The sequence below is a fragment of the Cetorhinus maximus genome, chromosome 21 (genome assembly GCF_964194155.1).
Source record: "Cetorhinus maximus chromosome 21, sCetMax3.hap1.1, whole genome shotgun sequence".
NCBI lineage: Eukaryota > Metazoa > Chordata > Chondrichthyes > Lamniformes > Cetorhinidae > Cetorhinus > Cetorhinus maximus.
Window position 1 is genome coordinate 92,165,922 of NC_135899.1, and position 26,282 is coordinate 92,192,203.

At 43.2% G+C, this 26,282-nt stretch overlaps 2 protein-coding genes across 8 annotated transcripts in view; one reads left to right on the forward strand and one right to left on the reverse strand.

Moving 5' to 3' along the window:
• The first annotated feature begins 4,987 nt into the window (after nt 1-4,987).
• The window catches only part of LOC144696132 (digestive cysteine proteinase 2-like), a 440,777-nt gene continuing 419,482 nt past the window's right edge, over nt 4,988-26,282 (forward strand). For both annotated transcript variants that reach the window (XM_078567471.1, XM_078567472.1), the window contains exon 1: nt 4,988-4,992. The gene's annotated coding sequence lies outside the window, so the exon portion shown is untranslated. The remainder of the gene's footprint in view (nt 4,993-26,282) is intronic.
• The window catches only part of LOC144696131 (tyrosine-protein kinase Fyn-like), a 307,951-nt gene continuing 303,317 nt past the window's right edge, over nt 21,649-26,282 (reverse strand). For all 6 annotated transcript variants that reach the window (XM_078567468.1, XM_078567466.1, XM_078567467.1 and 3 more), the window contains 2 exons: nt 25,590-25,721; nt 21,649-23,621 (listed from right to left, as the gene is read on the reverse strand). In XM_078567468.1, coding sequence (XP_078423594.1) covers nt 23,413-23,621; nt 25,590-25,721 — 341 coding nt within the window. In that variant the 3' untranslated portion in view covers nt 21,649-23,412. The remainder of the gene's footprint in view (nt 23,622-25,589; nt 25,722-26,282) is intronic.

Here is a 26,282-nt window from a genome sequence, read left to right on the forward strand (position 1 = left end):
GCCTATCAGGGGAAAACAACAGCAGTAGCCAGAGCAGTGGCACCAAGGCTGTCTCTGTTGTTCAGCAGGGGGGGGTCAAAGCACAGAAGAGCAATTGCCAAAGGGGACTCTACAGTCAGGGGCTCAGATAGGCGCTTCTGTGGTCATGAAAGAGACACCAGGATGGTATGTTGCCTCCCTGGTGCCAGGGTCCAGGATGTCTCTGATTGGGTACGGGACATTCTGAAGGGGGAGGGAGAACAGCCAGAGGTCATGGTACACATTGGTACTAACGATATAGGCAGGAAGAGTGACGAGGTCCTGCAGCGGGAGTTCAGGGAGTTAGGCAGAAAGTTAAAAAACCGGACCTCTAGGGTTGTAATCTCAGGATTACTCCCTGTGCCACGTGCCAGTGAGGCTAGAAATAGGAAGATAGTGCAGCTGAACACATGGCTGAACAGATGGTGTAGGAGGGAGGACTTCCAATATCTGGATCATTGGGATCTCTTCCGGGGCAGGTGGGACCTGTACAAGAAGGACGGGTTGCATCTAAACTGGAGGGGGACCAATATCCTGGCTGCGAGGTTTGCTAGTGTCACTCGGGAGGGTTTAAACTAGTATGGCAGGGGGTTGGGAACCAGAGCAATATGTCAGCAGATGAAATAAAGGACTGGGAACCAGTGAATATGGCCAGTAGGACTAAGAGGAAGGGCAAGCAGGGAGAAATTACTGAACATAGTGGGACTGGGGGTCTGAAATGCATTTGTTTCAATGTGAGGGGTATAACAGGCAAGGCAGATGAGCTTAGAGCTTGGATTAGTACTTGGGACTATGATGTTGTTGCTATTACAGAGACTTGGTTGAAGGATGGACAGGATTGGCAGATAAACGTTCCAGGATTTAGATGTTTCAGGCAGGATAGAGAGGGATGTAGAAGAGGTGGGGGAGTTGTATTGTTGGTTAAGGGGAATATCACAGCTGTATGACAGGAGGACACCTCGTTGGGCTCATGCAGCGAGGCAATATGGGTAGAGCTCCGGAATAGGAAGGGTGCAGTCACAATGTTGGGGGTTTACTATAGGTCTCCCAATTGCCAGCGGGAGATTGAGGAACAGTTATGTAGGCAGATTTTGGAAAGATGTAAGAGCAATAGGGTTGTTGTGGTGGGTGATTTTAACTTTCCCTATATTGACTGGGAATCACTTAGTGCTAGGGGTTTGGATGGTGCAGAATTTGTGAGGTGCATCCAGGAGGGCTTCCTGAGACAATATGTAGAAAATCCAACTAGGGAAGGGGCAATACTGGACCTGGTATTAGGGAATGAACCCGGCCAAGTGGTCGAAGTTTCAGTAGGGGAGCATTTCGGGAAAAGTGACCATAATTCAGTAGGTTTCAAGGTACTGGTGGATAAGGATAACAGGAGTCCTCGGGTTAAGGTGCTTAATTGGGGGAAGGCTAATTATAACAATATTAGGCAGGAACTGAGGAATCTAGACTGGAGGCGGATGTTTGAGGGCAAATCAACAACTGACATGGGGGGGCTTTCAAACATCAGTTGATAAGGATTCAGGACTGGCATGTTCCTGCTAGGATAAAGGATAAGCATGGCAAGTTTCAGGAACCTTGGATAATGAAGGATATTGTGAGATTAGTCAAAAAGTAAAGGGAAGCATTCGTAAGGGCTAGGAGGCTGGGAACAGATGAAGCCCGTGGAGAATATAAAGAAAGTAGGAAGAAACTTAAGCAAGGAGTCAGGAGGGCTAAAAGGGGTCATAAAAAGTCACTGGCAACCAGGATTATGGAAAATCCCAAGGCCTTTTATACATATGTAAAGGGCAAGAGAGTAGCCAGGGAAAGGGTGGGCCCACTCAGGGACAGAGGTGGGAATCTGTGTGTGGAGCCAGAAGAAATGGGAGAGATACTGAATGAATACTTCTCATCAGTATTCACCAAAGAGAAGGTCTTAGCAGTCGATTTGTCTAGGGAAGAGTGTGTACATAGCCTGGATCATATTGAGATCAAAAAAGAGGAGGTGTTAGGCGTCTTGAAGAATATTAAGGTGGATAAGTCCCCAGGGCCAGATGGGATCTACCCCAGAGTACTGAGGGAGACAAGGGAGGAGATTGCTGGGGCCTTGACAGAAATCTTTGTATCCTCACTGGCTACGGGTGAGGTCCCAGAGGACTGGAGAATGGCCAAAGTTGTTTCATTGTTTAAGAAGGGTAGCAGGGATAATCCAGGAAATTACAGGCCGGTGAGCCTTACGTCAGTGGTAGGGAAATTATTGGAGAAGATTCTTCGTGACAGGATTTACTACCATTTGGAAGCAAATGGGCGTATTAGTGAGAGGCAGCATGGTTTTGTGAAGAGGAGGTCGTGTCTCACTAACTTGATCGAGTTTTTCGAGAAAGTGACAAAGATGATCGACGATGGAAGGGCAGTGGATGTTATATACATGGATTTCAGTAAGGCCTTTGACAAGGTCCCTCATGGCAGACTGGTACAGAAGGTAAAGTCGCACAGGATCAGAGGCGAGCTGGCAGGATGGATACAGAATTGGCTTGGTCATAGAAGACAGAGGGTAGCAGTGGAAGGGTGCTTTTCTGAATGGAGAGCTGTGACTAGTGGAGTTCCGCAGGGATCAGTGCTGGGACCTTTGCTGTTTGTGGTATACATAAATGATTTGGAGGAAAATGTAACTGGACTAATTAGTAAGTTTGCACAAGACACCAAGGTTGGAGGAGTTGCAGATAGTGAAGAGGATTGTCAAAGGATACAACGGGATATAGATCGGTTGGAGACTTGGGCGGAGAAATGGCACATGGAGGTTAATCCGGATAAATGCGAGGTAATGCATTTTGGAAGGTCTAATACAGGCAGGAATTACACAGTAAATAGCAGAACCCTTAAGTGCATCGACGGGCAGAGGGATCTGGGTGTACAGGTCCACAGGTCACTGAAAGTGGCAACGCAGGTGGATAAGGTAGCCAGGAAAGCATATGGCATACTTGCTTTCATTGGCAGGGGTATTGAGTATAAAAGCTGGGAAGTCATGCTGCAGCTGTATAGAACCTTGGTTAGGTCACACTTGGAATATTGCGTGCAATTCTGTTCACCACATTACCAGAAGGATATGGAGGCATTGGAGAGGGTCCAGAGGAGGTTTACCAGGATGCTGCCTGGTCTGGAGGTTATTAGCTATGAGGAGAAGTTGGAGAAACTCGGATTGTTCTCACTAGAGCGACGGAGATTGAGGGGCGACTTGAAAGAAGTTTACAAAATTATGAGTGGCATGGACAGAGTAGATAGTCAGAAGCTTTTTCCCAGGGTGGAAGAGTCAATTACTAGGGGACATAGATTTAAGGTGAGAGGAGAAAACTATAAAGGTGATGTGCAGGGCAAGTTTTTTACGCAGAGGGTAGTGAGTGTCCGCAATTCGCTGCCAGAGGAGGTGGTGGAAGCAGGTACGATAGTGGTGTTTAAGAGGCAGCTTGACAAATACATGAATAGGATGGGAATAGAGGGATACGGACCCTGGAAGTGCAAAATGTTTTAGTTGACGGGCAATATGATCACTTGGAGGGCCGAAGGGCCTGTTCCTGTGCTGTACTTTTCTTTGTTCTTTGTTCTATCTCAAAGGGTGAGAGGGGGAGAGATTTTGGGGAGGAATTCCCCTTGGGGCCATTGAGGCAGCTGAAGGTGTGGTTGCAAAAGGTGGAGTGATTAAAATCAGGGAAACTCAGGAGATCAGAAATGGAGGAGTCCAGATATACAGGAGGGGCTGGAGGAGGTTACAGAAAGAGGGAGGGCTGAGACCATGGAGGGATTTGAAAACAAGGATCAGAATTTTAAAGTCAAGACTTTGTTTAGCCGGGAGCCAATGTAAATCACTTAATAACAGCTAAAGGCCCCATAAGTAAATATATATTCACAATTGTAACATGTTCCTCCTAGGGATATATGATTATGTAAAAGACTCAAATATTAATCCATGATCAATAAAGTGTGGATTTCAAGTTAATAAAGGCTGCAGCCCTGAGAGTGAGGTGGCTGATCGTTTCTGACTGTGGTACAATTGTAATTTTTTAGTCACATTGTACATCTGTTACTTGTATTCCCTCATCTAAACATTTAATGATTTCCAACAATGCTTTTAAATGGGCACACAATATGCCACACAGCACTGGCAAAACCATCTGAAGAGAAACATGGAAAGGAAGCCTGTTCAAGTAGATATATTCATTAGCAGTTGCGTTGTCAAAGTCAGAATCGATTTTTTTTTCATTCAGACTTCAAACTTCATCCAACAGAGTTCAGAGACATCATCCGAACTGTATCTCATCACTCCATCCAAACAGTGTCTGCAGGGGGAGAGCAAGCACAGATACAACTGAAACCATCCGTCTTTAGAAAATATTCTGCCAACCATTCATTGCACAAACCGAAAGCCTGTTCACTGATGAAAGTGATAAGTATTCACTGGGACTTCAACATTGTCCAGTATTCATCAAAATAATGAAGTTACATCAAAGCTGCGATTCGAAAAAGGCTCCCATGATACACTGAGATCAAATCCTCCCGCTGCGATTTTGTTCCCTCCCCTTGTTACACCTGGGCAGTGGTGAGATAGAGTCCACCACGTGCCCACTAAGTGTGCGCCATCTTGCATGACTTAATTCCACATACATTTTTAAATTCAGGTTATTTTAACAGGTCATGTGTCCCACTAGGACTGACTGACCTCCTGCCAAGGAATGGTGCCTGGAAGTGGGAGAGGAAAGCCAGCTGTGGTGAACCCACCATACCGGTGGAAATGGCCAATGGCTGCCAGCTGGCCCCAATCAGAAGGCCTCAGTGCCTGAAGCTACCTGTACTTATCCTTATAGAGCTTTCCATTACCTCATTCCCTGATCCTCTCAGATCCCTCGACTTGAGTTGAACTGGACACAATGTTTAAGGCCAACATGGAAATAGTCTTCCACCTCCCTTTACCCTGGGAAAAAAGAGGAGTCTCACCCATGCCAATTGCATTCCCTCTGCGTTGAATTTGTATGGGGTGCCTATCCGGGTTTTTACAGTTGGTGCAAACACTCTCAGCTGCCCCTCTGGGGAATTCTGAGGAAATCCAGGAGCAATTCGAAAGCGGGGGAGACTGATCATTGCAGCTCTCTGGCACTTTCACTCCATTTTGCACTCAAGGTAAAAAGTAACTATTAGTGTAAAGTTGAGGAATATGGGCCCTAAAGTCCCAGAAGGATATGGGCGGCATATACATGGGAACACCGCCACCTGCAAGTTCCCTCTAAGTCACACACCATCCTGACTTGGAACTATATCACTGCTGTTAGAATCGTATCTCTCAAGACTGAATTTTTCTTTTACAAAATGGAAGGACATGGCATGATCTGGACATTTGGATATTTATCTGGGTGTCACAGAAGTAGAATAATTCTCATAACATTATTGTGATTTGTGGTAAATGTAGGTTAATATTGGGGTTTGGATAGTTTGTGTGTGTGTGTCGATGGGGGAGGATTTAATTGAATTGGAGGCAGCTGGTCTGGAGGCTTTGACTCATCAAAAGAAGCTGGGTTTGAAATGCTAAATGCGTAAACATGGCTGGAGTCTTAGAACGTAAGGTGAGGAGAATTTGCATTTTTTAGTTAAATCAGGGCCATTTGAATTTCAAGAAGATGGTAGGGTGTTTACACCTAGCCAGAGAAGCGAGGGAAAGCAGTGTGATTATTTTTCCAATGGTTACTGACAATATTAGCACCATGAAAAGAATTATATCATGAGAAAGGTAAAGTTCCAAAGACATATGGGAACAATGGAATTTACATTAAAAGGGAGAAACAAGTATAAGGGGAAATGAGGCTATGCATCAGGGAAGGCATTGTAATATCTACCAGAAGTGTGAGAAGCCTCTAGTGTTTGTGCATTAAGCCTGCTGTCTACAGAAACCGAAGCTGGGAAAAGCCACTTTGAATTCTACTGTCCAGGGTAATGTGTTAACTTGCTGGATCTGTTTAAAATCTATTTTTGTTTTAACTGTTGCATTAACGGGGTTGTAACTGAAGCCAGGTTAATTATGGGTTTTAGGAGTTATTATGGTAGTATTTGGTAGACCTATGTATGTGCTTGAAATCTTTTCTTTTGCTAATAAATGTTTAATTTAGTTCTTAAAAAATCTCTAAATCTTGGTGGACTTATTACTTCTGAATTCAGGGCACGGATCCTGAAATAAATACAAATTGCAAAACCCTTGTGATAGTGTGATCAAGCTTCCCTTGTGGATTTAATCCACCTGGCACACCTCATCTGCCGTGTCATAACACTGGGATATTTTTAAAAGGTCAGTAAGCAGGCCTCTTCCAAGAAATCACCTGACCTTTTGGTACTTGAGGAAGATCTGGCCGTTTGTTTTGAACAGCAATCACTTTCATTGATGGAGCAAAAAAACTGCAAAGGCAAGTGTTGGTAACTTGCTGGAAATCACGTGGATGAGAGGGAAGAAAAACCTTAAGATGTGAAGCTGCTGGTTTTGAAGGCAGTCTCGTTGGGGAACAAGCTGAGGAAGGAAGGCTACCCTAACTGGCTCTGTCTCTTCTGCCTTGTGTAAAATTGTTTGTGTCTATTAACCTGTAGCCAGAAAACCCTCACCTGGAAGTGGGAGAGGAAAGCCAGCTGTGGTGAACCCGCAATACCTGTAGAAATGGCTAATAGCTGACAGCTGGCCCCAATCAGAAGGCCTCAGTCCCTGAAGCTATAGTCTGTATTTGGACCTGCAAAGCCGTGACCAGTTGGTGAGAACTTCCAGACATCCACCAGGGTCAGTGGCCCGTCTTCACACGAGGGAACCCCAGGTCAACAGCATCGAGACCCTGTGGACTTTCTCCTTTATTTTATAACACCCATCCTCCAAAGCCCATCTCTGCAGAGAGACTCTATCTGTTTGTCCTTTGTTTGTGTGTGTGTGTGTGTGTGTGTCTGTGTGGATGCTGGGGGAATTCTTTAGGAAGAGATAGATATTTATTCTTGCCAATTACAATTGTGCGTTAACCAGTACTTGCAACTTGTGAAAAGAAGTTTTGTTATAAAGTAAATGAATCATTCTGAGTTTTTGAAAGAAGCCTGGTCAGACTCTCTTTTCTTCTGGTTACTAGAGGTATGGGTACACGATTGGCCATTTCAGTGAGAAAATTAAACATTTAAGTTAATGGTACAGCCTGTGGAGTAGCGGGGCTGGATAATTTGTGCATTCCTCCCATCCCAGTCGTATCGCCGTTCCTTCACTGTCTCTGGGTCAAAGTCCTGGAACTCCATCCCTAACAGCACTGTGGGTGTACCTACACCACAGGGACTGCAGCGGTTCAAGAAGGCAGCTCACCACCACCTTCTCAAGGGCAATTAGGGATGGGCAATAAATGCTGGCCCAGCCAGCGAAGCCCACATCCCGTGAATGAAAAAATAAAAAATAAGGCATTGCAGGCGGTCAGGTAAATAACAACAGTGCTTTGTACTGCACATAATAAACACAATGGGCAGGATTTTCCTTTCGATGGGTGGATGTGTGCCCAACCTGATTGGGCGTAAAATCACTCGCGATGATGCCGGGCAAGTGTCCCGACGTCATCACGCACTCTCGCGATATTTCGGTGGGCGGGCGCACGCGAGAGTCGGCAGTCCGCCCGCCAAAAATTAAGAGGCCTATTAAGGCCCTTAAGCAATGAATTATTTGTATTTTTCACTGCCCATTCAACCGTTCGGTTGGCGGGTGGGCGAACAGGCCAGGCGGCCTCTGCATTTTTTAACGAAACCTCATCCACGGACGGTTTGAGGTTTCCAACGGTAAATAAAAATCCAGAGGATTTTTAAAAAATCATTTTAAACATGTCCTTCTTCATGTGACTGAATCACATGTGGGGATATGTTTTTACATCATTTTTAAAATCTTTATTTTCCTTTGTCTAATTCTTCAGCTCCCTGAAGCTGGTCTGTGCCCTCAGGGAGTTCTCAGCTCAAACTCCCCTGTGCACCGCGCAGACTTCCGCGCTTACCCTCCTCCCGCCCCCCAACCCCGGCAGCGCTGAGCGTTTCAGCGCGCCTTTCACACGTAAATTCATGGTCGTGGGCCGATCGAGGGCAGCGGACTGCTCCCGGGCCTGCCCAACGAATGGAAAATCCCGCTCAATATTTGCTAAGAAGGATGAAACGTGCAGAAATATTGAAAATATTTTGAGCATTTTATATTTTTTTTATATAGTGGCTATATATAGTTTGAAGAAATGAGATGCCAGGTAGTCCTTCTGGCTAAGATACTAGGATCAGTCGGGATTGTCATATGAGGAAAGGTTAGGCTGGTTGGGCCTATACTTCTTAGAGTTTAGGACAATGAGAGATGATCTTAATTAAAAATGTCAGATTCTAAAGGGGCTTAACAAGGTAGATGTTGATATGTTTCCCCTTGTGGGGAAATACAGAACTAGGGGACACAATCTAAAAATAAGGCCCACACCTCCCCCCCTCCATTTAAATTGAAAACGAGGAGGGTTTTTTTCTTTCAAAGGGTTGTTAATCTTTGGAATTTTCTCTCCCCCAGAGAACAGTGGGCCTGGGTCATTGAATATAGTCAAGGTTGAGTTAGATAGATTTGGCAGTACCTGAGTCCATTAACTCAGTTGGCTGGGCGGCTGGTTTGTGATGCAGAGTGATACCACAGCACAGGTTCAATTCCTGTACCAACTGAGGTCATCCATGAAGGCCCTGCCTTCTTAACCTTGTTCCCCCCCCCACCACCCCCCCCCCCAGCTGAGGTGTGGTGACCCTAAGGTTGAACTCAGCACCAGTTGTCTCTCTCTAATGAGAGAGCAGCCTATGGTCCTCTGGGACTATGGTGACTTTCACTGCAATGAAGTCAAGGGTGGGTGGGATCAGGCAGGAAAGTGGAATCGAGGCCACAATCAATCAGCCATCATCTGTTTGATTAGTGGAGCAGGTTCAAATGGCTAACATTTCTTATGTTCAAAATCTGCCATTCAAATCACCAGCAATGTATCATTGATGTTTCATCTGAACGTTGGTGGAGAGGTAGAGGGTTTTTGTAATATGCCTTTAAGAGATATTGGCATGACATCACTAGAAGGGAAATGTGTCATGTGATCCAGTCTTAGCTTCACTTTTGCTTTGAGCAGAGCACACACACACAGCTCTGATGTCTTTAAGCTTTAAACCTATGAATAACTGTTCTCGTGTGTCTAGTCTGAATAAATGAACCCACAACATAATTACACAATCCCTTATGGGTGATTGGTGCCTTGTGTCTTATACAGTAAATGAGCCCAAGGTATTGTATTGTTCCAATAACACAACATGGTGCTGGTGACCAGCGGTGGTGAGACAGGCGGCAGCAAGATTAAGTACAGGGACGACATGGTGAACAGGCTTAGATCATGCTACATGGCATGAGATGACCCTTGATGTTTTGGTCAGACCACAATGAAGTTGCGATGTCAGCAAGTATTGAAAACGCAATGTGCTGACTGTGAAGCAAAGCTTAGGATGCACAGTGCCAGTGCTCAAATTAAAAGCTGGTAGGCAGGTCCGTCGTGATGAGATTGTAGCGCATAGCCTGTCAGTTCCTCATCGAGAGGACCAGCACCTGGTTAGCTCTGTCAGGAAAGGTGAGTGGCCAGGGTACGGGCCGGATCGATAGCAAGGGAAGGAGAATCAAACAAAAAAATCATAAAAATCGAGCCAGAGAAGGTTGCAATTATGAACAATAAATGGAATAAAAAGCAAAGATGCCATTACTCTGTGGTGCGTTCCAGTCACAACTCGCCTTCATGGGTGGAGCTTCGGAAAAGCACGCAAAAGCGAATACAGCAACACTCATCCCAGGTACTTTAGGAGAAGGAAGGTCAAAGGGATATTTTCAGAATGACCACAAAATTCCTCAATTTGAATTGGGATGCAGCAGACCTACTATCCGAATTCAAAATGTTTAAACAGCGTACAGAGATATGGTTTCTTGATTCAGGTGTGTCTGAACCAGACAAGCAAGCCATAAAAATTCACCTAGTAATTGGGAATAAAGGTCTACACAGGCTGAACACATCAGGATTAACAGCAGAAGAGCTATGATATGGACTAGATTGGAAGACTGGTTCAGAATCAGGTTAAACTTACGTATTCATCAACTAGAGTTCATGTCATTTGGACAACAGCCCACAGAATCCATTGACCAATTTGTCAGCAGATGCAGAGAATACAGTACATACTGAGATTTTTCAGATGCAGTGCTAGCAGACAGAATTGTTGAGTTGGTGATCGCATCCACTCCAGTGGAAGCATCCCAGAAAGATCTGATAGAGAAGCCCAAAATGTACAGCTTTGAAGAGCTACTCAAGGATGGATGTAAGTACGAAGTGATCCTCGCAGGTTGATGAAGCCTACAGGTCCTAAGCACATTCCTGATTGTTGTCGCACCCACTGGAACACCCAAACCTAGCGAGACATGTGGAGAGTGTGGCCTTCTGGATGCACCAAGGAAATGTCCAGCTTTCCTTCCATTCTGCAAGGCATGTGACAGAAAGGGCCATTGGCGGCAGCAGCAGTGCATGAGAGTAAAGGCTGCAGCTACAAAGAGCCTTGCACTGATCCAAACAGACTATACACAACGGACACATTCAAGCAGTAAGAATGACCATCTGGTATCCCATCAGAAACATGTACATGAGGGTGATTGACAAACAAAAACAAGACGATGATGTGCATGACGAGATGCAGAGCGGTGAACGCATGTTTCACACCGTCAATCTCATGGAAAGTATAAACACCGTCACACCATCCAAAGCATTTGCCAATATTCAAATTACCTGTCCTAAGAAAGTTGGTAACTACTCGTTCTTAGTCAAGATTGACATAGAGGCAAGTGTCAACATATTACTTCTGTGAATTCTAAAAGGCATTGGCTGGGGTTTCCCGGCCCTGTCGCTGGTGGGACCCGCTGCGGGCGAGGTGACCCCCCAGCCAGACGTCCATTGACTTGTGGTAGGACCAGAAGATCCTGGCGGCGGGCAGGTGTGGAAAATACCGCCCCTTGTTACCACCAGGATGGGAAAAGTGTGCAATTTATCTCGCCCCACTACTCCACAGGTAGCAACATTAGTTAAAAAGTTTAATTCTCTTACCAAAATGGCCAACTATTTACCTTCATTACTGTTAGACCCAGAATAAAAGACACTTTAACCAGCCTTCTATCAATAAACTTAGTATGATTGATTTATTATAAAATAAAACTTCTTTTTAAAAACAAGTTTCAAGAACTGGTTAACACACAATTGTCATCTGGAAGTATAACTTATCTATCCCTCTTAAAATTCCCCAACGCACACACACAAAAACAAACAATGGACAAACAGACAGGGTGTTTGCAGAGATGGGCGGTTGGAGAAAATACTTTATAAAACAGAGGATAAAATTCACACGGTTTCGATGCTGTCGATCTGGAGATCCCTCATGTGAAGACAGATCGCTGGTCCAAGTAGATGCCTGGAGGTTCTCACCAATGGGGCTTCTGCATGGAGGAAAATAGAGCTGGATCAATCCTTCTCACCTCAACCTCTGAGATTTCCAAAGACAAACAAGTTTCACTGGGATGAGGATTCCTAGCTGGATACTGATTACCACTCCATTTTAGGCAAGGCAAGGAGAGTGCAAGCTGGGCAGCCACTTTCTCAGTTCATTCCCAACTGAATTAAAAAAATATAAGCTCAAAACATAAAGCCGCTGCATCAGGTGATTTCCAGTAAATCACTGGCCTTTAGCTTTAAAACAGTTTTTTTCCTCCATCAATTAAAGTGATTGCAGTTCAAATAGCAAATAGCTCTCCCTGGTCAGGTGCCTTGCTGGTCAGGTGGCTTCTTGAAAAAGGCAGGCTTGTTCACATTCCAAGTGAACTTACGACTTATTTAAAAAAATCAAGTCAGCTTCCAAGTGCCCAAATAATGCAAAATCCTTCCAAATCCTAACAGAAAATGTTGTCCTGGAAGATACGCTTCTAACAATGTGTATCCACAGAAGTGGAAGACCAGCACATCAGTGCAAAAGATAAGGCTGAAACATTTCCACCAATCTTCAGCAATAAGTCCCAAGTGGATGATCCATCTCTGCCTCCTCCGGAGGTCCCCAACATCACAGATGCCAGTCTTCAGCCAATTCGATTCATCCCACGTGATACGAAGAAATGGCTGAAGGCGCTGGATACTGCAAAGGCTATGAGCCCTGACAATATTCCGGCAATAGTACTGAAGACTCGTCTCCAGAACTTGCCATGCCCCTAGCCAAGCTGTTCCAGTACAGCTACAACACTGGCATCTACCCGGCTATGTGGAAAATTGCCCAGGTATGTCCTTTACACAAAAAGTAGGACAAATTCAGCCCGGCCAATTACTGCCTCATCAGTCTACTTTCGATCGTCAGTAAAATGATGGAAGAGGTCATCAACAGTGCTATCAAGCGGCACTTGCTTAGCAATAACCTGCTCACCGACGCCCAGTTTGGGTTCCACCAGGGTCACTCAGCTCCTGACCTCATCACAGCCTTGGTTCAAATATGGACAAAAGAGCTGAACTCCCGAGGTGAGGGGAGAATGACTGCCCTTGACATCAAGACAGCATTTAACCGACTGTGGCATCAAGGAGCCCTAGCAAAACTGGAGTCAATGGGAATCAGTGGGAAACATCTCCGCTTGTTGGAGTCATACCTAGCACAAAGGAAAATGGTTGTGGTTGTTGGAGGTCAGTCATCTCAGCTCCAGGACATCATTGCAGGAGTTCCTGAGGATAGTGTCCTTGGCCCAACCATCTTCAGCTGCTTCATCAATGACCTTCTTTCCATCATAAGGTCAGATGTGCAGGTATTCGCTGATGATTGCGCAATACTCAGCACCATTCATGACTCCTCAGATACTGAAACATTCCATGTCCAAATGCAGCAAGACCTGGACAAATTTCCAGGCTTGGGCTGACAAGTGGCAAGTGACATTCACACTACACAAATGCCAGGCAATGATAATCTCCAACAAGAGAGAATCTAACCATCATCCCTTGACCTTCAATGGCATTACCATTGCCGAATCCCCCACTATCACCAACCTGGGGGTTACCATTGACCAGAAACTTAACTGGATTAGCCATGTAAATACTGTGGCTACAAGGGCTGGTCACAGGCTAGGAATTCTGCGATGAGTAAATCACCTCCTGACTCCCCAAAGCCTGTCCACCATCTACAAGGCACAAGTCGGGAGTGTGATGGAATACTCTCCACTTGCCTGGATGAGTGCAACTCCCACAACACTCAAGAAGCTTGACAGCATCCAGGACAAAGCAGCTTGATTGGCATCCCATCCACAAACATTCACTTCCTCCGCCACCAATGCACAGTTGCAGCAGTGTGTGTACCATCTACAAGATGCACTGCAAGAACTCACCAAGGCTCCTTAGACAGCACCTTCCAAACCCATGACCCCTACCATCTAGAAGGACAAGGGCAGCAGATAGATGGGAACACCACCACCTGGACGTTCCCCTCCAAGCCACTCACCAACCTGACTTGGAAATATATCGCTGTTCCTTCACTGTCACTGGGTTAAAATCCTGGAACTCCCTCCCTGTGTAGGTATACCTAACGATATAAAAATGACTCCCCAGGAAATGTCTACTTGTCCCGATAAGGCCACAATGGCCTAATGGGTTTGTGGACATGCTAAATTGAATCAGGCCATCCTTCAATGGTGGCTTTCCACATCTCTGTGGATCTAAGGATACATCTTCTGTTTTCGCTGAGTTAAGCAATCTGCTAAGTGTATCTGATGTGACCATCAAGCTATTTGGCTTGTACCTGATCTCATGGTCATAAACTTGAATATTTATCAAGAGACGTTGCAATCTTAGTGGTGCACTGGTCAATGCTTTTCACCAATTCATCCCCAGTGCCTTGTGGTTGGTCTCTACTACAAATCTTTTGTCAAATAGTTGGGTTCACTGTCGCTGGGACAAAATCCTGGAACTCTCTCTCTAACAGCACTGTGGGTGTATCTACACAACATGGACTGCTGCAGTTCAAGAAGGCAGCTCAGCACCACCTTCGCAAGGGTAATTAGAGATGGGCAATAAATGCTGGCCTAGCCAGAGATGCCCACATCCCATGAAAGAATAAAAAAGAACCATGGCGAAACCTATTGCTGTGAAACTTCTAGCGTACAATGGTTTACTAAAGCCATGTGCAGTACCATAGTCCTGGACTACAAGTACAATCAATCCTCTTTGGTGTCACCAATATTCTACATTGTGGAAACTAAAGGCCCAGTGGTTGCAGGACTACTGGCATGTTGTGATCTCATATTAGTAACAATCCAAGGAATCAGTCAGCCATCACAAGGCAGATCAACCTCCGAAACTACTCCTATCACCTCAGTTCATGACCTAACATCAAAATATCCAAAATGTTTCGACATAATTGAAAGTTTCAAAGGAGCTGTAACATTACACTTGCAGGAGAATGCACATCCGTCAATTGATCCACCACATAAGTGCAGCATCCACATATAAGATGAATTGAAGGCCAAACTAGACAAGTAGAGAAAGTTGGTATTATTAGAAGAGTGATAAAGCACATAGATTGGTGCAGCTTGATCACATGTCATAAGGAAGGATCGATTATTGAGAGTATGCCTCAATCCATGACCTTTACACGCAGCTTTGAAATTTTGTCCTTACAAAATGCCCACATTAGAAGAGTTAAATCCAAGATTTGCAGGTGCAAAATTCTTCTCAAACTTCGATGCCAAGCACCTCTGGTCAGTACATCTCGTAGAGAAGTCCCAAGATCTTACTACATTTCATACCCCATTTGGATGATACTGTTTCCAACAACTTCCTTTCAGGCTATCTGTTAGCCAGGATCTCTTTAGCTCACATGGATTGCATTACATGCATTGTACCAGGATGCATCTGTATCACATAGCTGTTGTGGGAAGAACAAGCAAGAACATGACCATAATCTGCACCTATTGAAGCAAGTGGCATATAATGAAGGATTGGTGTTTAACAGTCTGAAATGTGACTTAATCGTGCAACAGATCAATTTCTTCGGCTCTGTTTATTCCAGTGCTAGCATGTCTCCTGACCCAAATGAAACAGAGGATATTAAGGCCATGCCAACTCCTCAAGATAAGGACGATCTTCTAGGTCTCTTTAATTTCTTGTCTCCGGATATTCCCAATTTTGCTCAAAGATTAACCTGTCTCAGGGAATTATTGAGAAAGGATGTGCCTTTCTTCTGGCGTGGAGACCACCAATACCTCTTTGAAGCTCTAAAACAGTCATTATCAGAGGCATTGACATTGCAATTTTATGATCCTAGGGAGACACTACCCTGGAGATAAAGGCCTCACAGAAAGGTCTGGGAGCATGCATACTACAAAAAGGCAAACCAATTGCATTTGCTTCAAAATCTCTGTGTGTAACGTAATCCAACTACTCCAACAGAGTGGGAAACATTAGCTTTAGTGTTTGGAATCATGCATTTTCATTCCTATCTATTTGACAAAAGGTTTGTAATAGAGACCAACCACAAGGCACTGGAGATGAATTGGTGAAAACCATTGACCAACCAAGATTGCAACGTCTCTTGATGAATATTCAAGTTTATGATTGTGAGATCAGGTACAAGCCAGATCAGGTACACTTAGCAGATTGCTTAACTCAGCAAAAACAAGATGTATCCTTAGATCCACAAGTTGACTTCATTGGTATCGAAATTGAAGATGTTCTTCAAATGTTTTCCAAAATGTTCTCCAAACTGGTACATCTTGCACAAAGCAAATGCCAGCAGCTACAAGAAGAAACTTTGGAAGATCTTACACTACAGAAATGTGGAATACCATCACTGAAGGATGGTCTGATTCAATTTAGCATGTCCACAAACACAAGACCATTTTGGCTTTATCAGGACGGGTAGGCATTTCCTGGAGAGTCATTTTTAAAGACAGGCAGGTCATCATACTGGAGTCTTTGTGACCTGATATTCTTCAACAACTTCATCATTCACACATGGGCATAGATTGGAGAAGAAGGCTCACAAGAGAGACAGTCTCTTGGTCGGGTATGAATAATGACATTGAAGTCGTTGTCAAGAATTGTGAGGCATGCTAAGAGCATATGCTAAGTCAGCACAAAGCGCAATTGATTCCACATGAAGTTCCTACCCATCCTTGGTCCAAAATCGCATCCGACCTTTCATGTCCATGGCACTGATTTTGGGTGCGTCATTGACTACTTTACCAAATGCCCCATTATTCGACAATTGCACAATATGTCAAGCGCAACTATCACGCACACTCTAAGTGCTATTTTCAGTTTATTTGGCGTGCCTAGAGAGACCATTACAGATAACAGTCTGCAAGTTATTGGTCAGCCTTTTCAGGATGTGTGAGAGAAGTGGAATAGCGATCACACTACTACTTCTCTTCAACAGCCTAGCTGAATGAATGATATGCAAGGTGAAATCCTTATTTCTCAAAAGTAGACAGATCAAACAAGATCTACAGATTGCAGTGTTACATCTGAGAGCGAGACCCTTAAGTGCAACTATTCCATCACAGGCAGAGCTCCTGTTTAGCAGGCCAGCATGTACCAATTTACCTACTTTTACCATTTTATTCTTTCAGAAACTAGAGGGCGACTTTTAAAACTGCAAAAGAAGATGACCAACGTGCATGATAAAAATGTAGGTACAGAATTGCCAAGGTTACAGTTGGGACAAGTTCGCATCCAGGATCCCATAGAAGGTACGTGGCAACCAGCCAAAGTGAAAAGGACTTGTTCAGAACCAAGGTCCTATGAGGTCCTTACACACAAATGTCCAAGTTGAGGTGTAACTGAGGACAAATCAGATCCATTCCAACTCAACCACCGTATGGTCCTATTGCATCGAGGACAAGGTCCCAAATGCAACCGGGAACAACACCCAAGAATGAAAATCCCACAGATCACTGTGAGCAATTAAAGAAGCCTCCAGAAAAGATTATCATTACAAGGTATGGGTGTAGCAGCAGATTACCTTTATGCTTTAGAGAGTCACAGATTCATCAGTTCTATGCACTAATGTAATGGTAACTAAACACAAACGTGTATTGTAAATAGTTATACTTCTTTGGAAGAGGGGCAAGTATATTTAAAAAGGGGGAAGTTGTAATATGCCTTTAAGGGATGGCAGCATGACATCACTAGAAGGGAAATGTGTCCAGTCTTAGTTTCACTTTTGCTTTGAGCAGAACACATATACACAGGTCTGATGTCTTCAAGCTTTATACCGATTATACCGATGTATAACTGTTGTCATGTGTGTAGTCTTAATAAATGAACCCACATGTTTATCCAATCCCTTATGAGTGATTGGTGCCTTGTACCAATAAGTAAATGAGCCCAAGGTATTGTATCATTATAATAACATGATAAGGGCAAATTAGGAGGATGAGAAACAAAGAGATTTCATTCAGCATCATGGATATCAATTAGCAAATGAAAAACCAAGACAATACCAAATCCAAACAGGCTTCAACCCTGAATTCTCAGAGATTCTTTGCAATGGTTGGGTAATATTGACTTTGGGTAATGCTGTAAGGTGAGTGATATTGATTCAGCCATTTTTTATGCATACTAACTTCACTGGAAATGAAAATTGGGAGAGAATGACTTAATTGATATCTGCCACTTTACGCTATTACCCAAAATGATATTTACCCAATTTGCAGGGCTAGATAACCAACTTTCAATTCTTTAATAGCAAGTGGAAGATTTTCCATAAAATAAAAGTGAATCATAGCAAGTTGTGGTAATCTCAGGAGTCGCAAAACCATACCACAAGTTTTGATACTGAAATGTTTTTAGCTCCAGTCCAAAGTTAAAGGCCTGTTGGGTAGGTTTCTGTGACTGGTCATCCGAACAGCATTTATTTTCTGAAATAAAATGGGAGAGCAACAGACATGTTATAGTCTGGGGGCAAGATATGGTGTCTTTGCAGTGATTGGGTAATTGACCCTGTGTTTGTGGATCTGTATTTAACTTGTGTATATTAAAGTCTGATGTCCTTTGCTGTCAGACACTGTTAGACTCTTGTTATAGCTGTTCTGCATTGTGCCAGGTTCCTGGATTTTCCCACACCATGCCAGTTGTTGCATCTTGACCTGCCCACCTGTTTCATTGCAAATGTACAAAAACCATCTCCCACCTTCATCGCCTCCCAAGCTTTTAGAGCTATACTTCAGTTGTGTTTTGGAGGAGTGTGAGAAGTTTAAATCCATATTAATTTTTGAACCAAACATACATATACTGAACCCAAAATGTTACCACTCTGTATAAAATACTGACTGTTGCCGTGTGTGGGTTACATTCAGTGGCAAAGGAACAGAAGTTTGTAAAGGTGTATTCAAATCTAAAGTTCTGCAACCATTTGATTTTCAATATTTTATAATATCAAAGAGAGGATTCCAGCAGTCTCCAAAATGTTGAAAAATACAAGAAGATCTGTTTAAAAACTGCAAACTTTGGTCAGGAAATAGCCTGCAGATAACCCGAGAAAATAGACGTCAGCACATGGGCCGCTCCTTTCAGGAAATGCAAAATGTGCATGTTTGGACCCACAGTGCCTTGGCAGTGTTGTGGATTTTTAAAAGTAGAAAGAAAAGAAACACACAGGAGCCAAAAGTAGCCTTAAGATGGCCCCAGCTGCCTGCTTTTGATGAACTTCGATTTTTTTTTGGTCACTTTTTTTCGTCTTGACATTAACCATTGCTTGTTTCTTCATAGTGGACATTTATTTCCTTTCTCTCGTTTGGTTTTGATTTTATTAATGGGCCCCACCATTCAGAGCGCTGAGGCTGGTGGGAGATATAGGGCCTGGCTCCTGAATGCTTGCACTCCTCTTACTTCATCTCAGCACAAAACACAACAAAAAAATCCCCAATTTCGACTTTTCCTGCCAACAACTAACTGCCACTTTAAGAAGCTGCACCAATAACTTCCTGCTAATGCCTAGGAAGTCACCACAAACAGCGAAAGAGTTAACCCAACATTAACACGCAAAGAATGGTAAAGTAGAAAATGATCTGTAATCTCTAACGCAAACCGGTTTGATAACAAAAATAACTTAAGCAGTAGGGGGTCTATGGATTCATTCCTGAGGAATAAACTGAATTTTGAAAATTGAAATAAATCTGCTAAAGTACTTTTTTTAAACATTGAGAACCCATCAATAGTAGTTAATTACTGCCTCCAAACAATGCTTTCTTCTTCTCAGACACCTGATAAGTGGCAGGAAATGCAAAGGTTCATTTCTCAGGTAATTATCTTTCAATCTATTGATAATTGCTTTATTTAATTTAGTTTAATCAAGGATATAAGCAACATTTTAATCACAGAATTAAGACCATCATTTTGACTGTGTGGAAACATGCTTCAGATGCAGTGATGTCAGAAAGTAAGTGAGCAACAGTGTAATCAAGTTTCTCTGTCATACAAATTTTCAAATATCGGTTTAATGAATTTAGTTTGATGCAAATCAGAGTGGTACAGAATACCAAAGTACATGGAACATGTGAATCTGCACTGTAGCAATTAAAATGTCTTCTTGTCGTTCTCTTTGTCTGATGATTACTTATGGATATCACAGAGTCTCCAAAGAGGCCAACTGGCCCACTTGATCCCTGCTGGTTTTTATGCTCCACATGAGCCTCCTCTCACTTAACTTCATCTCATCCTATCAACATATCCTTCTATTCCCTTCTTCGTCATGTATTTATCTAGCTTCCCGTAATTGCCTCAATGCTATTCGTCTCAACTACTCTCTGTGGTGGCGTGTTTCACATTCTAACCACTTCCTGCATAAAGAACTTCATTCCAAATTCCTATGTGGATTTATTAGGACTATTTTATATTTATGACCCCCTACTGTCTCACTGCTTTCCACTGTAAGGGCCATCCAAGTGATAACATGTGGTTTGCACAAATAAATCAGGTCACTGAATCCACGCAGAGCAACATGTGGAAAGGGAGATCAGAAAGATTGTAAAATGCACAGCCAGTTTCCCTCACTGTCAAATTGAGAAACAATTACCTGTGAATTACACTTTTATAATGCAATAACTACTCATGTACAATAATTACTTTTAAAATTGGAGCTCTTTAGAGAGAATTATCAAAGCAATATTTCAGGCTGTGTATTTTTGGGGAACATAAGTTATTGAACTGTGTCTCTGCAGCATTGTATCCTCTTGAAGTGTTCTTAACAAACTGCAGAACATTCTTATGAAATAAAATGGATTAAAGTGTTTGAGTGACCTTATCTAACAACATCAATGTACAAATAGGACATTTGTAGTTGTATTGAGAAGCCTCACCACAAGCAGAAAATGACAGCGTAATAATTAACTAACAGTTCATTTAATAAAAGGATAAATGTGGGCCATAACTGACCAGTCACAGATGTTAAGTATTACAATCCCTTGGGCAGGGTTATACACGTGCTTATTGAGAATATTGAGATTTTTCCATCCTTTAGTGGAGCTCTACTGACCTTGCCCTCCACAATTGACACTCAGGCCCCAACTTTCAGCTTTACCACTAAATAGTAGTGGGATAGTCACATGATAATAATCATTTTTGCCAACATCCAGGCCTCTGCCATTTTGATAGTGCTCTAGAAAAGGTAGGGCAGAGTGTCCTGCTGAAAGCAATCAGCCGCCTCATTTGTTCAGATAAATTGGGTTCCTATGACATCAATATGATGCCATTAAATTCTCAGGCACCAATGGACAGGGCATTTGGTGCACACACTCTGCTCAATGGTACTTGCATTGAATGGCCTAACCATCAGTACTTATTGAGACTGCTGCCAAATCCTTCAGAATGGAGAAAAGGTTTTGAAATGGTTCTTGTGGGGTCAGGAGGAACATTAATGCTTCCCTAGGCCCCAGAAAAATTGACCCCCTTGATATCCAGCTCCCCGCAGACCTCTCCCTATATCATCTCCCCCCCTTCCCTTTACTTACCTGGTTTGGCTGTGATGGGGGCCCCCAGATGTTTGGGTTTCTCTGATCAGCGACCTTCTTCTTAAAATGAGCGAGCAATTTACTGAAGGAATGGAACATAGGAGCTGGAGTAGGCTGTTGAGCCTGCTCTGCCATTTAGTTAGATCCATGGCTGACCATCTATCTCAACGCTACTTTCCTGCACTATCCCAATATCCCTTGATGTCATTAGTCTCCAGGAATCTATTGATTTCCATCTTGAACTGCTCAATGATTGAGCTTCCACTGCCCTCTGGGGTAGAGAATTCCAAACCAAGAGACCCAGCCATGAAAATTGGACAGGCCTCTTGCTGGTGACAGCAGGCCGATTGTAGGCATACTCTGAAAATTAATCCCCTTCCCATCTAAGCTTCCATGTGAAGAACAGGCACTTTGGTGCAGTGCAGGAGTGGTGGAAGTGCAAGTGGAGCTGTATTCCTGTAAGAGTCAAAACTTTCAACACAGGATAGATAAGGAAAGAAAAAAAATTGAAGGTAAAAAAAAATTGTCCACATTTTATCAGAGCCTGGTTACAAAGATTGATTGTAAAAGTAATTTTAATTCAATCATATTTTGTCGCGATTGAGTCACTTGTGAACACACCAAAGTAACAAATTTACATAATGCTCAACAAAAGCTGTACAATGCTCTTTTGGTAAGAAAATTCACTAAAACAGTCTCTATTCTAAGACAGGTTAAGAAATAATGCCGGTTTTAGAGCAAGCAAAAAAAAATTAATCTCCAGTCACTCGCACAAGTAACGATGAGAAAATATTTATTGGATTTACAATCCGGATCATGTTAGGTAGGTGAAAAAAAAATTAAATAATATGCAATTAAACCTTTTGTAAAAAGAAATATTCCAGTTCCTTTTTACTCCAGAAGGTTGCTCAAATTCGATGATTTGATTCTGAACCTGAAACTTCTCGATTATTCCAAACGAGTCATCACTGAAGAGGTTGGGAGACGTATTCCAGTTCCCCGAATGACCACATTCTCTCTTCTCAGGATGGACTGAAGTCGGCCAGTTCTGTTGATGGCTCGGCCCCATGTTGTCCGTAACACAAGCCTTTCTCAGAAGGCAGTGGGTGTTGCACAGTACCAGCGTTGTCTCAATGTGGCACTTCATGAGAATTTTGCACAGGTGCTGATTGAAAGATTGTCAGCCTGCACCCAACCATTAGCTGCGACCGTAATGGCAGCAGTGACCCCCCCCCAACCCTTAACATCTCACATGACATGATCAAACCAGGCCGCTCCACAAACAGAAGGCAGGAGTTTTGAAGTGATCGATATGGAGGGACTATTATAGTCCTCAGTCTTGACATGATGTGTTTTCCCAGCCTGATGCAGTTCCTCCACGTCACACCACCCCAATATTTCAGCTAGCCTAGTAAACCTTTATCTTCCCAGACGCTCATATATGAAGCTGCTACCCTGTTCACAAATAATGAGCACATTTATTATACCCAGTGTCTCAAACTTAGTAGCATCACATTATCCTATACCTTGCCTTGTAAATTAATCCACTGAGTTCCTTCTTCATAACCATGATTTGAACTCATAAAACACTGGTACTAAATAGATTGTATTTACAGCCTAAGTACATGTCATTCAGTGACTAAACTAGACCATCTTTGCTGGCTTTGCACCACTGTATAAAATTAGGCATTTTAAATGCATTTCCCTGTCTGTAGGCCCTACAAAATTGTACAAATAACAGAATAAAATACTTCTGGAATATGGCAAATCAAATATAAAAGCTCAGTGAAATATTAATTAAGAAGAATTAGCCATTTTAGCATGGTCCTATGCAACCTTGTTAAATAAGCATCGCAGATCAGTCCTCTTATTATACAGTGTGATAGAGAGCAACATGCCAAGTAAATGGGTACAAACCACAGGCAATGGCTGTGCTCTGGGTTCTGTTTATAGACCCTGTCAAGTAGATCTAAAATTCAGTGTCTGGAGCTCAACATCACTAAATAACATCAGTACATTTCTGTCACACCCCCCTCCATACCCAACCCTATGGTGGAACCATATTGCAGTGTTCTGCATTTAAAAATGAAAAATATTAACTGCGGCAAAGAAAGAAGCCACCATTAACCCAAAGCTAATTGGGTGTTCTGTTAATTGGAAGTGTGCTAATTGGTCTCATACTTGACGAGTTCCTTCAAGTTTTGGGCTGCAGTCACATTAGAGCTCAGGCTCTAGGTTCAGCGGCCTGAGAACAGGTTGACAATATGGTCAGAAATACAGCTTTGTCATTGGCTAAGGAATGTCCCAACAGCCTGGGGGATCTACAAGTTTTCCCCAGGCTGGTACTGGGGTTCCGTTGCTGTGAAGTAGTCCTCGAGGAAGGACTGTAAGTATTCAAAGGTTGGCCTTTCTTCTGGATCTTTCTTCCAGCATTGGATCATAAGGTCATGAAGGGAAGCCGGGCAGGCGTTTGGACATGGCATTCGATAACCTCGCTCCACCTGTTCCAGTACTTCACGATTGTTCATTCCTGACAGAGACAAGCAGACAATCAAGTTAATAACTGGTCCTTTGTGACTAACGCTCTAATAAGTGTGCCGTAGCTTGGTTGGTAGCATTCTTGCCTCTGAGTTATAAGGCTGTGGGTTCAAATCCCACTCCAGGACTTGAGCACAAAAATCAAGGCTGATACTCCAGTGCAATACGGATTATTGCAATGGTGTAAGCGCTGTCTTTTCATCAGGGCCCTGCTTGCCCTCTCAGGTGGACATAAAAGATCCCAAAGCATTATTTTGAAGACAAAGTGGGAAATATTCTCCCTGGTCAATATTTATTCTCCAATCAACATCACAAAAAAAGGATTATCTGCTTATTATCACATTGCTGTTAATGGGAGCTTGCTGAGTGCAAATTGGCTGCTGCATTTTCTACATTACAACAAAGACAACACTTCAAAAGTACTTCACTGGTGATAAGGTGCTTAGGGACGGTCTGTGATTGTGAAAGGCGCTATATAAATGCAAGTGTTTCTTTCTTCCACATCCAAGAATCTGACACAAATGTACATGACTTTTTTCTCCCTGTTCAATAGAGATACCAACAAAAAATGTCTCTCTTAACACAGTCCATGTTATTGTACAGCTTTGCAACAACCCCAAAGAAAACATTACACATCAGGTCAGCTATATCTCTGTAATTAATGATTCGAGAGGGTTCAATTTCAGTGTTAATTCCCAACTCATTATTGAGGGCCTCAATTTCAAACACTGAATTCATAAGTACAAAAGGCGCTTTGGGATAAAGTAAAACGGGGCGGCCTTTAAAAGCTCCTGATCTCAGTTGTGCCATTATGAAACTGTGAAGGGGAGAACGGGAAAAATCACACAATCTCACTCATGTTGACAAAGGCTGGGATAACAGCTCATCCAGAAGAAGCTCGCAGCATTCACGGAATCAGAGAATGGTTACAGCACAGAAGGAGGCCATTTGGCCCATCATATCCGTGCCAGCTCTCTGCAAGAGCAACTCAGCTAGTCCTGCCCTTTCCCCTTAACCCTGCAATTTTTGCTCTTCAAGTGTTTATCCAATTCACTTTGAATGCCTGATTGTATTTGCCTCCACCAAACTCTCAGGTCATAAATCCTAACCATGTGGTGTATAAAAAAGTTTTCCTCTTGTTGTCATTGATTCTTTTGCCAATCGCCTCAGATCAGTGTCCTCTGGTTCTCGATCTTTCTGCCTGTGAATAGGGAAAAATTTCTCCCTATCCCCTCTGTCTAGACCCTTCATGGTTTTGAGCACTTCTGTCAAATCTCCTCTCAAACTTCTCTTCTCTAAGGAGACCAACCCCAGCTTCTCCAATCTATCTGCATAACTGTAGTCCCTCAACCCTGGAACCATCCTTGTAAATCTCCCTGAAGTCTTCACATTCTGTTTAAAATCTGGTGCCCAGAATTGAAGACAATTCTCCAGTGGAGATTGAAGCAGTGTTTTCCAAAGGTTGATTGTAACTTCCTTCCTTTTGTAGTCCGTGCCTCTGCTTTTAAAGCCCAGGTTCCTGAACGCCATTTTAACCACTTTCTCAACCTGTCTTGCAACCTTCAATAATTGGTGCACATATCCGTTACGGATAAAGGGTCATCGCCAACCTGAAACATTAACTCTATTTCTCTCCACAAATGCTGCCTGAGCTGTTGAGTGTTTCCAGCATTTTCTATTTTTATTTTAATTATTTAACCTGCCTCTTCAGGTGTTCAGAGGTAGAAGGTGCTGGACTCCAGTTGCTTTCGGCTGGTTGTACATTCTTTCTTCAAGGAGCTCGAACACTATAACTCAGAATTAGGCTATGCGATAATCATTGTGCAAACACTAGTACTTTGTTTAAAACAAGGGACAGAGGGATTTGGTACGACTACATCTGAATAATAATACTGCACTGTGCAATTTTTAGAACTACGGAACCAGATGGTTATTACTTGACGTATACCATCATTCTTACCTGGGTAAGGAACTCTCCCCTTGGTAACCAGCTCGGTCAAGAGGATACCAAACGACCACACGTCAGACTTGATTGTAAACTTTCCATAAAGCGCAGCTTCAGGTGCTGTCCATTTTATTGGAAATTTGGCACCTGAAATGAAGGGAAAGATGGTAATTATTTTTACTTAACCCTTTAAATTGTTTCCGAATCCAAAAAGCCATGAACTTCCTGTGACAAAAGTGAAGCACTTTGGTCCTAGAGACAGACCATGCATAGAGAAAAACGGAAGGGAAATTTAGCATGGGATTGGCCTCTTTATCTCTGCCATGCCACATAAGGGTTATAAGTCTTCATCTCTTGTAGAAACAGGAAGAGGCCAGGACTGTCACTGACCTCATCTCCTCTGGAGGTCTTCCCTCCACAGCTTCCAACCTCATAGTCTCCCAACCCCAGACAGCCCGCTTCTACCTCCTTCCCAAAATCCTCAAACAGGACTGTACCGGTAGCCCGATCGTGTCAGCCTGTTCCTGCCCCACGGAACTCATTTCTTCCTATCTTGACTCTTTTCTCTCTCCCCTTGTCCAGGTTCTTCCCACCTACGTCCGCCATTCCTCTGATGCCCTACATCATATCAACAATTTCCAGTTCCCTGGCCCTAACCGCCTCCTCTTCACCATGGACGTCCAATCCCTCTACACCTCCATCCCCTGA